The following is a 12,333-nucleotide window of genomic DNA, read 5'->3' on the forward strand; positions in this document are numbered from 1 at the left end:
TATGTTACATTATTGGAAAATGTCATTCCATTATAATACAAAATACAAAATATATAATCATGAAGTTTTCTAGCTTGACAAAACTTAGGAATAGTTTCAAAATCGAATCGAAACTGATAGTTTGGATTGAAAAACAGTTATTAACTTATCGATAATGAATCATTGGATTAGCGATTTCGGTAACAATTTTGATTTTTTTTCGTCGGGCTATCGATTCTAACGGTTTTAGGTTTTTACTTAACGGGCTAACTGACAACCCGATAGTAAATAAAAAATATTATATTTATACTATCTGGTATATAAAGTTCTCGACTTAGAGTTTAGTTTCATATCTTTATTTCAGGTTGTCTCAAATTTACGATTATTGTACAATGTGACAGTGTTTGCTTTTGAGGAAAAGACAATCGGTCGATCAACTCCTGTATATGGTTCATTTGATTTGTCACCTAGTTTCTAAGTGATTTTCAAAATTTTTTTTTCAAATCTTAAAAGTTAAATCGATAATGATTAATAACTAATAAACCAATAACCAATAAACCAATATCTTAATAGTTCTATAACAGTTTAGCCTTTCTACAATCTGATAATCGATGAGTCGAACTAATATACTTCAAAACCAAACTGAATCGACCAGTACACAACCGTAGCTAGGAATAAGTAAGATGTCACATAATTCTTTTTATACACTAGATTTTTGATATAGATTGTTTATATAAAATAATTTTTTTAATATATAATAATTTGTAAGCTTATGTCAATATTTTTGAATTCCTAATAACCATTGCCCTGTCCCCACCCCATCCCACATGGTACGGATCCATTTCACCTACAAGTCCAGTACAACAATAGGTAGCGAATAGTGACCAAAGAGATTAGAACAAGTCAAAAGAATAGCAAAGACGTGTTTTTATGCAATTGGCAGCCAATAGTGACCAAAGAGATTTAAAATAACGTGTTTTTATGCCTATAAATATTTGAGTGAAACATTATTATTCCCTCAACACATCACAAAGATAATAAACATCTATAATTCTTTCAACAAACTTTGCATTTTAATTTCAAAATGACAAGTTCAAACAACTCTTTTGTTGCTATATTTTCTCTTCTTCTACTCTCTACCATGCAATGCCATGCACAACTTTCTTCCACATTCTACGACCGAACTTGCCCTATTGCTCTCACCACTATTCGTACAAGTATAAGACAAGCAATTTCAAGGGAACGTCGTATGGCTGCATCCCTCATTCGTCTTCATTTCCATGATTGTTTTGTTCAGGTTAGATATATACATTAATCTATATGTTTATATATCTAAGTACTTCTATTGGTTTGATGACATGCATAATATATACTAATTGATTATAAATAATTTGCGGCTTTAACTTTTATAGGGTTGTGATGCTTCTCTCTTGCTTGATGAAACTCCAACGATTGTCAGCGAGAAGACTGCGCTGCCAAATCTTGGATCAGTTAGAGGCTTTGGTATTATAGAAGATGCAAAAAGAGAGGTTGAGAAAACATGTCCTGGAATTGTATCGTGTGCTGACATACTTGCAGTTGCTGCTAGGGATGCATCAACTCTCGTAAGTGAAATTCACTTTTTCACACTATGAAAAGAAGAAACTTTTTTATGCTCATAACTATAGTTAGTATTTTTTTTTTATTCTAACCAATCAATGTTACGTTCATAACAATCAGGTTGGCGGTCCATCATGGACAGTGAAACTCGGAAGAAGAGACTCAACCACTGCAAGTCATACTCTTGCAGAAACTGATCTTCCCGGTCCTTTCGATCCTCTTAGTAGGCTTATTTCTGGCTTTGCCAACAAAGGCCTTAGCACAAGGGATATGGTTGCTTTATCAGGTAAAACTCGATCTAACTATTGATATCGATCATATATAGATTTGTACATATTTATAACAAGTTCTAACTTTTTAAATTTCCCAATTAATTCTAGGATCACATTCAATTGGACAAGCACAATGCTTCCTTTTCCGTGATAGAATTTATAGCAATGGAACAAATATTGATGCTGGATTTGCTAGCACTAGAAGACGTCAGTGTCCTCAAGAAGATCAAAATGGAAACCTAGCTCCACTTGATTTGGTAACACCTAATCAATTGGATAACAACTACTTCAAGAATTTGAGGCAAAGAAAAGGTCTTCTTCAATCGGATCAAGTTCTTATGAGTGGAGGATCTACCGATGATATTGTTTTAGAATATAGCAATAGCCCTCGGGCATTTGCCTCTGACTTTGCTGCAGCCATGATTAAAATGGGAGATATTAGTCCTTTAACTGGTCAAAATGGGATCATAAGAACTGTTTGTGGAGCTATAAATTGATTTTTCAAAAGCCTATTACTTGTATAATTGCTAACCTTATTTGTATTCATTTGATTTTTTCCCTATATATTTTTTGTATTGTTTCAGGAATATAATGAAATAAAACCTTCGTTATGTTTTAAGGAAGTAGTTAAGTTCTAGCTAATGTTTAGCAGTGTAATTACTTGGCTCCATTTTTAATATATATAATTAAACTTAAATATTTTGAAACACATTGATTATAATGATAATTAATCTTTTATCTCAATTTAAGATAATATATATAAATTTTATACTATCAGCATATATAACATTACTATAAATTCTTGGACTATAAATGTGCAATTGGAATTTTGTTGTAGTTTTTCGATTACTGTAATCGATAAATTAAAATTTATATCATTATATTTTTTTAATTTTACCCTACCATAATGAAGTCAACAGAAAAATTACTACAGTAATCCATAACTTGTTAAAATAATTTTAAAATATTATTAAGCAATGACTATGATAGGTATCATTATTAAAACAAATTAAAATGACTCTCATTCGTAATAGATTTTATTGAGCATGGAAAACGAAATGTTCTCCCAAAGTAATATTTTAATCCCATTGACTATTGATTTTGACATTTCATAATTTTATCCTACAAATTGGATATCATCAAATCATTGGTACGAAAGGGCAATGTCAAAGAATTGATGATATTGTCTGACTACATAAATAGTTATAATACTCACATTTGTCAAATAACAACTATTTTGACATTAAACTATTAGATGCTATCCTTTCTGTTTAACTAGCTATTCCAAAGTCCAACTTTTATAGCGTGGTGTTCTACATAAGTTGCCTGCATCCACTTTCTCCGTACGTACCCACCAGTCTAAAAGTATCAATGTCACGACCCGAAAATGGATGTGATGGCACTCGTCTTATCCCACCAAGACAAATCAGCCTAAAACTCAATCATTACAATAAAATGCGGAAATTTTATAATCAACTCAAAAATACCCCCAAAATCTGGTTGTCACGTGTACAAGCCTCTAAAGTATTACAATTGATTCAAAAGAAAACACAAGTCTAAAATGACATTGTTTCTAGAATAGAACAAGATCATAAATAGGAGTAAGAAGGTCCGCTGAAATGACAAGCATCTACCTCACAAACCTCCACGAGAAGCCTTGGAAAAGAAGAGAATGACAAGTACCACAAAAATCCAGGCTCGTAACCTACAAAAATTTGTAGAAGCAAGGGGTGAGTATCAAACCACACGGTACTCAGATCGGATGTTGGGGTCGGGAGTCGGGGTCAAGTCTTAGGTTGGGGTCGAATTCCGATTCAAAAGTTGGATCTTGAATGTTTCTTAAAATGTCAAATCATTGAATAAAGAGTGATTTTGTTCTTTTTTCAAACATAAAAGGTTCAAATATGCTGTCGAACTTTGAGAAAAGACTCATATATGTCATTCATTGAAAATTCAACTTATCTATGTCATTTTCGTTTGAGAAAAAGCTCATTCATTCCATTATTTATTAACTAAAATGACATAGATAAGTCAAACACTTAACGAATGACATAGATGAGTTTTTTCTCAAAATTCGATGACATATATATTTTAGCATTTCCCCTTTTTCAAATAATGTAATTGTACTTTGAACAAAATAAATTAAACAAACAACAATAGTAAAAAATATATTCTATTTACTATAAGCCATGTTCTTACGCGTTAACTTGGGGTGTAACATGGTGTAGCAACCAAAAATGAATGAAGTAACAAGATAAAAACTAACTCGCAAATTACGGTGCATATTGTAGATTGTGTCTAGTAAAATTGTTTTAAACTTAATATTTATATCAAATCAAGTAAGTTATAATATTAATAATTAAGTTAAATAAAAAATATATATTAAATTGTAATGTATTGAACTTTATTTGAAATTACTCTGATAATGTTGAAAATAATTAAAAAAATAAAATCAGAATATATAATATTGAAGAATGCATGCATAATATTCTACTGTAAATGCTTGCTAGCTGGAGCTTCACTAATTCTTATTCTAATGATGATATCACCAGTTAACTTTCAACGTAATGACCAAATCTATGTTACATTATTGGAAAATGTCATTCCATTATAATACAAAATACAAAATATATAATCATGAAGTTTTCTAGCTTGACAGAACTTAGGAATAGTTTCAAAATCGAATCAAAACTGATAGTTTGAATTGAAAAACAGTTATTAACTTATCGATAGTGGATCATTGGATTAGCGATTTCGGTAACAATTTTAATTTTTTTTCGTCGGGCTATCGATTCTAACGGTTTTAGGTTTTTACTTAACGGGCTAACTAACAACCCGATAGTAAATAAAAAATATTATATTTGTACTATCCGGTATATAAAGTTCTCGACTTAGAGTTAAGTTTCATATCTTTATTTCAGGTTGTCTCAAATTTACGATTATTGTACAATGTGACAGTGTTTGCTTTTGAGGAAAAGACAATCGGTCGATCAACTCCTGTGTATGGTTCATTTGATTTCTCACCTAGTTTCTAAGTGATTTTCAAATTTTTTTTTTCAAATCTTAAAAGTTAAATCGATAATGATTAATAACTAATAAACCAATAACCGATAAACTAATATCTTAATAGTTCTATAACAGTTTAGCATTTCTACAATCTGATAATCGATGGGTCGAACTAATATACTTCAAAACCAAACTGAATCGACCAGTACACAACCGTAGCTAGGAATAAGTAAGATGTCACATAATTCTTTTTATACACTAGATTTTCGATATAGATTGTTTATATAAAATAATTTTTTAATATATAATAATTTGTAAGCTTATGTCAATATTTTTGAATTCCTAATAATCATTGCCCTGTCCCCACCCCATCCCACATGGTACGGATCCATTTCACCTACAAGTCCAGTACAACAATAGGTAGCGAATAGTGACCAAAGAGATTAGAACAAGTCAAAAGAATAGCAAAGACGTGTTTTTATGCAATTGGCAGCCAATAGTGACCAAAGAGATTTAAAATAACGTGTTTTTATGCCTATAAATATTTGAGTGAAACATTATTATTCCCTCAACACATCACAAAGATAATAAACATCTATAATTCTTTCAACAAACTTTGCATTTTAATTTCAAAATGACAAGTTCAAACAACTCTTTTGTTGCTATATTTTCTCTTCTTCTACTCTCTACCATGCAATGCCATGCACAACTTTCTTCCACATTCTACGACCGAACTTGCCCTAATGCTCTCACCACTATTCGTACAAGTATAAGACAAGCAATTTCAAGGGAACGTCGTATGGCTGCATCCCTCATTCGTCTTCATTTCCATGATTGTTTTGTTCAGGTTAGATATATACATTAATCTATATGTTTATATATCTAAGTACTTCTATTGGTTTGATGACATGCATAATATATACTAATTGATTATAAATAATTTGCGGCTTTAACTTTTATAGGGTTGTGATGCTTCTCTCTTGCTTGATGAAACTCCAACGATTGTCAGCGAGAAGACTGCGCTGCCAAATCTTGGATCAGTTAGAGGCTTTGGTATTATAGAAGATGCAAAAAGAGAGGTTGAGAAAACATGTCCTGGAATTGTATCGTGTGCTGACATACTTGCAGTTGCTGCTAGGGATGCATCAACTCTCGTAAGTGAAATTCACTTTTTCACACTATGAAAAGAAGAAACTTTTTTATGCTCATAACTATAGTTAGTATTTTTTTTTTATTCTAACCAATCAATGTTACGTTCATAACAATCAGGTTGGCGGTCCATCATGGACAGTGAAACTCGGAAGAAGAGACTCAACCACTGCAAGTCATACTCTTGCAGAAACTGATCTTCCCGGTCCTTTCGATCCTCTTAGTAGGCTTATTTCTGGCTTTGCCAACAAAGGCCTTAGCACAAGGGATATGGTTGCTTTATCAGGTAAAACTCGATCTAACTATTGATATCGATCATATATAGATTTGTACATATTTATAACAAGTTCTAACTTTTTAAATTTCCCAATTAATTCTAGGATCACATTCAATTGGACAAGCACAATGCTTCCTTTTCCGTGATAGAATTTATAGCAATGGAACAAATATTGATGCTGGATTTGCTAGCACTAGAAGACGTCAGTGTCCTCAAGAAGATCAAAATGGAAACCTAGCTCCACTTGATTTGGTAACACCTAATCAATTGGATAACAACTACTTCAAGAATTTGAGGCAAAGAAAAGGTCTTCTTCAATCGGATCAAGTTCTTATGAGTGGAGGATCTACCGATGATATTGTTTTAGAATATAGCAATAGCCCTCGGGCATTTGCCTCTGACTTTGCTGCAGCCATGATTAAAATGGGAGATATTAGTCCTTTAACTGGTCAAAATGGGATCATAAGAACTGTTTGTGGAGCTATAAATTGATTTTTCAAAAGCCTATTACTTGTATAATTGCTAACCTTATTTGTATTCATTTGATTTTTTCCCTATATATTTTTTGTATTGTTTCAGGAATATAATGAAATAAAACCTTCGTTATGTTTTAAGGAAGTAGTTAAGTTCTAGCTAATGTTTAGCAGTGTAATTACTTGGCTCCATTTTTAATATATATAATTAAACTTAAATATTTTGAAACACATTGATTATAATGATAATTAATCTTTTATCTCAATTTAAGATAATATATATAAATTTTATACTATCAGCATATATAACATTACTATAAATTCTTGGACTATAAATGTGCAATTGGAATTTTGTTGTAGTTGTTCGATTACTGTAATCGATAAATTAAAATTTATATCATTATATTTTTTTAATTTTACCCTACCATAATGAAGTCAACAGAAAAATTACTACAGTAATCCATAACTTGTTAAAATAATTTTAAAATATTATTAAGCAATGACTATGATAGGTATCATTATTAAAACAAATTAAAATGACTCTCATTCGTAATAGATTTTATTGAGCATGGAAAACGAAATGTTCTCCCAAAGTAATATTTTAATCCCATTGACTATTGATTTTGACATTTCATAATTTTATCCTACAAATTGGATATCATCAAATCATTGGTACGAAAGGGCAATGTCAAAGAATTGATGATATTGTCTGACTACATAAATAGTTATAATACTCACATTTGTCAAATAACAACTATTTTGACATTAAACTATTAGATGCTATCCTTTCTGTTTAACTAGCTATTCCAAAGTCCAACTTTTATAGCGTGGTGTTCTACATAAGTTGCCTGCATCCACTTTCTCCGTACGTACCCACCAGTCTAAAAGTATCAATGTCACGACCCGAAAATGGATGTGATGGCACTCGTCTTATCCCACCAAGACAAATCAGCCTAAAACTCAATCATTACAATAAAATGCGGAAATTTTATAATCAACTCAAAAATACCCTCAAAATCTGGTTGTCACGTGTACAAGCCTCTAAAGTATTACAATTGATTCAAAAGAAAACACAAGTCTAAAATGACATTGTTTCTAGAATAGAACAAGATCATAAATAGGAGTAAGAAGGTCCGCTGAAATGACAAGCATCTACCTCACAAACCTCCACGAGAAGCCTTGGAAAAGAAGAGAATGACAAGTACCACAAAAATCCAGGCTCGTAACCTACAAAAATTTGTAGAAGCAAGGGGTGAGTATCAAACCACACGGTACTCAGATCGGATGTTGGGGTCGGGAGTCGGGGTCAAGTCTTAGGTTGGGGTCGAATTCCGATTCAAAAGTTGGATCTTGAATGTTTCTTAAAATGTCAAATCATTGAATAAAGAGTGATTTTGTTCTTTTTTCAAACATAAAAGGTTCAAATATGCTGTCGAACTTTGAGAAAAGACTCATATATGTCATTCATTGAAAATTCAATTTATCTATGTCATTTTCGTTTGAGAAAAAGCTCATTCATTCCATTATTTATTAACTAAAATGACATAGATAAGTCAAACACTTAACGAATGACATAGATGAGTTTTTTCTCAAAATTCGATGACATATATATTTTAGCATTTCCCCTTTTTCAAATAATGTAATTGTACTTTGAACAAAATAAATTAAACAAACAACAATAGTAAAAAATATATTCTATTTACTATAAGCCATGTTCTTACGCGTTAACTTGGGGTGTAACATGGTGTAGCAACCAAAAATGAATGAAGTAACAAGATAAAAACTAACTCGCAAATTACGGTGCATATTGTAGATTGTGTCTAGTAAAATTGTTTTAAACTTAATATTTATATCAAATCAAGTAAGTTATAATATTAATAATTAAGTTAAATAAAAAATATATATTAAATTGTAATGTATTGAACTTTATTTGAAATTACTCTGATAATGTTGAAAATAATTAAAAAAATAAAATCAGAATATATAATATTGAAGAATGCATGCATAATATTCTACTGTAAATGCTTGCTAGCTGGAGCTTCACTAATTCTTATTCTAATGATGATATCACCAGTTAACTTTCAACGTAATGACCAAATCTATGTTACATTATTGGAAAATGTCATTCCATTATAATACAAAATACAAAATATATAATCATGAAGTTTTCTAGCTTGACAGAACTTAGGAATAGTTTCAAAATCGAATCAAAACTGATAGTTTGAATTGAAAAACAGTTATTAACTTATCGATAGTGGATCATTGGATTAGCGATTTCGGTAACAATTTTAATTTTTTTTCGTCGGGCTATCGATTCTAACGGTTTTAGGTTTTTACTTAACGGGCTAACTAACAACCCGATAGTAAATAAAAAATATTATATTTGTACTATCCGGTATATAAAGTTCTCGACTTAGAGTTAAGTTTCATATCTTTATTTCAGGTTGTCTCAAATTTACGATTATTGTACAATGTGACAGTGTTTGCTTTTGAGGAAAAGACAATCGGTCGATCAACTCCTGTGTATGGTTCATTTGATTTCTCACCTAGTTTCTAAGTGATTTTCAAATTTTTTTTTTCAAATCTTAAAAGTTAAATCGATAATGATTAATAACTAATAAACCAATAACCGATAAACTAATATCTTAATAGTTCTATAACAGTTTAGCATTTCTACAATCTGATAATCGATGGGTCGAACTAATATACTTCAAAACCAAACTGAATCGACCAGTACACAACCGTAGCTAGGAATAAGTAAGATGTCACATAATTCTTTTTATACACTAGATTTTCGATATAGATTGTTTATATAAAATAATTTTTTAATATATAATAATTTGTAAGCTTATGTCAATATTTTTGAATTCCTAATAATCATTGCCCTGTCCCCACCCCATCCCACATGGTACGGATCCATTTCACCTACAAGTCCAGTACAACAATAGGTAGCGAATAGTGACCAAAGAGATTAGAACAAGTCAAAAGAATAGCAAAGACGTGTTTTTATGCAATTGGCAGCCAATAGTGACCAAAGAGATTTAAAATAACGTGTTTTTATGCCTATAAATATTTGAGTGAAACATTATTATTCCCTCAACACATCACAAAGATAATAAACATCTATAATTCTTTCAACAAACTTTGCATTTTAATTTCAAAATGACAAGTTCAAACAACTCTTTTGTTGCTATATTTTCTCTTCTTCTACTCTCTACCATGCAATGCCATGCACAACTTTCTTCCACATTTTACGACCGAACTTGCCCTAATGCTCTCACCACTATTCGTACAAGTATAAGACAAGCAATTTCAAGCGAACGTCGTATGGCTACATCCCTCATTCGTCTTCATTTCCATGATTGTTTTGGTCAAGTTGGATATATACATTAATCTATATGTTTATCGAACTACTTTTAATTTATTGGTTTGATGACATGCATAATATTATACTAATACTAATTATATATAATTTGCGGCTTTAACTTTTATAGGGTTGTGATGCTTCTCTCTTGCTTGATGACACTCCAACGATTGTCAGCGAGAAGACTGCGCTGCCAAATCTTGGATCAGTTAGAGGCTTTGGTATTATAGAAGATGCAAAAGAGAGGTTGAGAAAACATGTCCTGGAGTTGTATCGTGTGCTGACATACTTGCAGTTGCTGCTAGAGATGCATCAAGTCTCGTAAGTACATTTCACTTTTTCACACTATGAAAAGAAGAAACTTTTTTTTATTCTAACCAATTAATGTTACGTTAATAACAATCAGGTTGGCGGTCCATCATGGACAATGAAACTCGGAAGAAGAGATTCAACCACTGCAAGTCATACTCTTGCAGAAACTGATCTTCCCGGTCCTTTCGATCCTCTTAGTAGGCTTATTTCTGGCTTTGACAACAAAGGCCTTAGCACAAGGGATATGGTTGCTTTATCAGGTAAAACTCGATCAAATTATTGATATCGATCATATATAGATTATTTGTACATATTTATAACAAGTTCTAACTTTTTAAATTTTCTGATTAATTCTAGGATCACATTCAATTGGACAAGCACAATGCTTCCTTTTCCGTGATAGAATTTATAGCAATGGAACAGACATTGATGCTGGATTTGCTAGCACTAGAAGACGTCAGTGTCCTCAAGAAGATCAAAATGGAAACCTAGCTCCACTTGATATGGTAACACCTAATCAATTGGATAACAACTACTTCAAGAATTTGAGGCAAAGAAAAGGTCTTCTTCAATCTGATCAAGTTCTTTTGAGTGGAGGATCTACTGATGATATTGTTTTAGAATATAGCAATAGCCCTCGAGCATTTGCCTCTGATTTTGCTGCAGCCATGATTAAAATGGGAGATATTAGTCCTCTAACTGGTCAAAATGGGATCATAAGAACTGTTTGTGGAGCTATAAATTGATTTTTCGAAAGCTTATTACTTGTATAATTGCTAAGTTTATTTGTATTCATTTGATTTTTTTCCCTATATATTTTTTGTATTGTTTCAGGAATATAATGAAATAAAATCTTCGTTATGCTTTAAGGAAGTAGTTAAGTTCTAGCTAATGTTTAGCAATGTAATTACTTGGCTCCATTTTTAATACATAATTAAGCTTAAATATTTTGAAACACATTAATCATAATTATGATTAATCTGTTATCTCAATTTAAGATAATATAAATAAATTTTATGCTATCAGCATATATATATAACATTACTATAAATTTTTCGACTATTAATGTGCAATTGGAATTTTGTTATAGTTTTCGACTACTGTAATCGATAAATTAAAATTTATTTCATTGTATTTTTTTAATTTTACCCTACCATAATGAAGTCAACAGAAAAATAACTATAGTAATTCATAACTTGTTAAGATACTTTAAAAATATCATTAAACTGTGACTATGATCGTTATCATTATTAAAACAAATTAAAATGACTATCTCTTTCGTAATAGATTTTATTGAGCATGGAAAACGAAATGTTCTCCAAAAGTAATATTTTAATCCCATTGACTATTGATTTTGACATTTCATAATTTTATCCTACAAATTAGATATTATCAAATCATTGGTACGAAAGGGCAATGTCAAAGAATTGATGATGTATGACTATATAAATAATTATAATACTCACATTTGACAAATAATAATTATTTTGACATTAAACTATTAGATGCTATCCTTTTTGTTTAATTAACCATTCCAAAGTCCAATTTTTATAGCGTGGTGTTCTACACAAGTTGCCTGCATCCACTTTCTACGTACCCCACCAGCAGTCTAAAAGTATCAAACATTAGCGGCAGGAGTCACATATACCCTTCATTTAATGGGAGTGAAAAAATTAGTTTTAAATTTATATATTTAACCTTTAATTTTTTTAAAAACATTTAGGGGTATATATGATCATTCTAGCAAAGTTCAAGGTATATTTTAATCTTTTCCATACATAAATTATTTTTTGACTTCTTTGATTATCATTATTTGAGTTTCTTATTCTTATTTTATTTTTTTCTTTTATTCCTTAATGTAAGAAAAAAATTTAAAATAATTTTTTTGTGGCTATATTATAA

General features: G+C 30.8%; 3 protein-coding genes across 5 annotated transcripts in view; all 3 read left to right on the forward strand.

Annotated features, from left to right (window-relative positions):
• The window catches only part of LOC125809142 (tRNA nucleotidyltransferase cca2), a 244,098-nt gene that overhangs the window by 49,723 nt on the left and 182,042 nt on the right, over positions 1-12,333 (forward strand). The window lies entirely within an intron of this gene.
• On the forward strand, positions 1,064-2,467 carry LOC125809177 (lignin-forming anionic peroxidase-like). Its single transcript, XM_049488834.1, has 4 exons — positions 1,064-1,276; positions 1,392-1,583; positions 1,699-1,864; positions 1,959-2,467. The coding sequence occupies exons 1-4, from the start codon at positions 1,064-1,066 to the stop codon at positions 2,345-2,347; spliced, it is 960 nt and encodes a 319-aa protein (XP_049344791.1). The 3' UTR covers positions 2,348-2,467.
• Positions 5,450-11,189, forward strand: LOC125809176 (lignin-forming anionic peroxidase-like). Of its 2 annotated transcripts, XM_049488832.1 has the most exons (5): positions 5,450-5,703; positions 5,819-5,935; positions 10,366-10,440; positions 10,526-10,691; positions 10,789-11,189. In XM_049488832.1, exons 1-5 carry the CDS (start codon positions 5,491-5,493, stop codon positions 11,175-11,177), a joined length of 960 nt encoding a protein of 319 aa, XP_049344789.1. In that variant the 5' UTR covers positions 5,450-5,490; the 3' UTR covers positions 11,178-11,189. The 2 variants fall into 2 exon arrangements, with proteins under 2 accessions (XP_049344789.1, XP_049344790.1); XM_049488833.1 differs by lacking the exons at positions 10,366-10,440; positions 10,526-10,691; positions 10,789-11,189 and adding exons at positions 6,126-6,291; positions 6,386-6,894 and having other exon boundaries at positions 5,819-6,010.

The sequence above is a fragment of the Solanum verrucosum genome, unplaced genomic scaffold (assembly GCF_900185275.1).
Source record: "Solanum verrucosum unplaced genomic scaffold, falcon-dt-bn FXZP01000062.1, whole genome shotgun sequence".
In the NCBI taxonomy this organism is placed as follows: domain Eukaryota; kingdom Viridiplantae; phylum Streptophyta; class Magnoliopsida; order Solanales; family Solanaceae; genus Solanum; species Solanum verrucosum.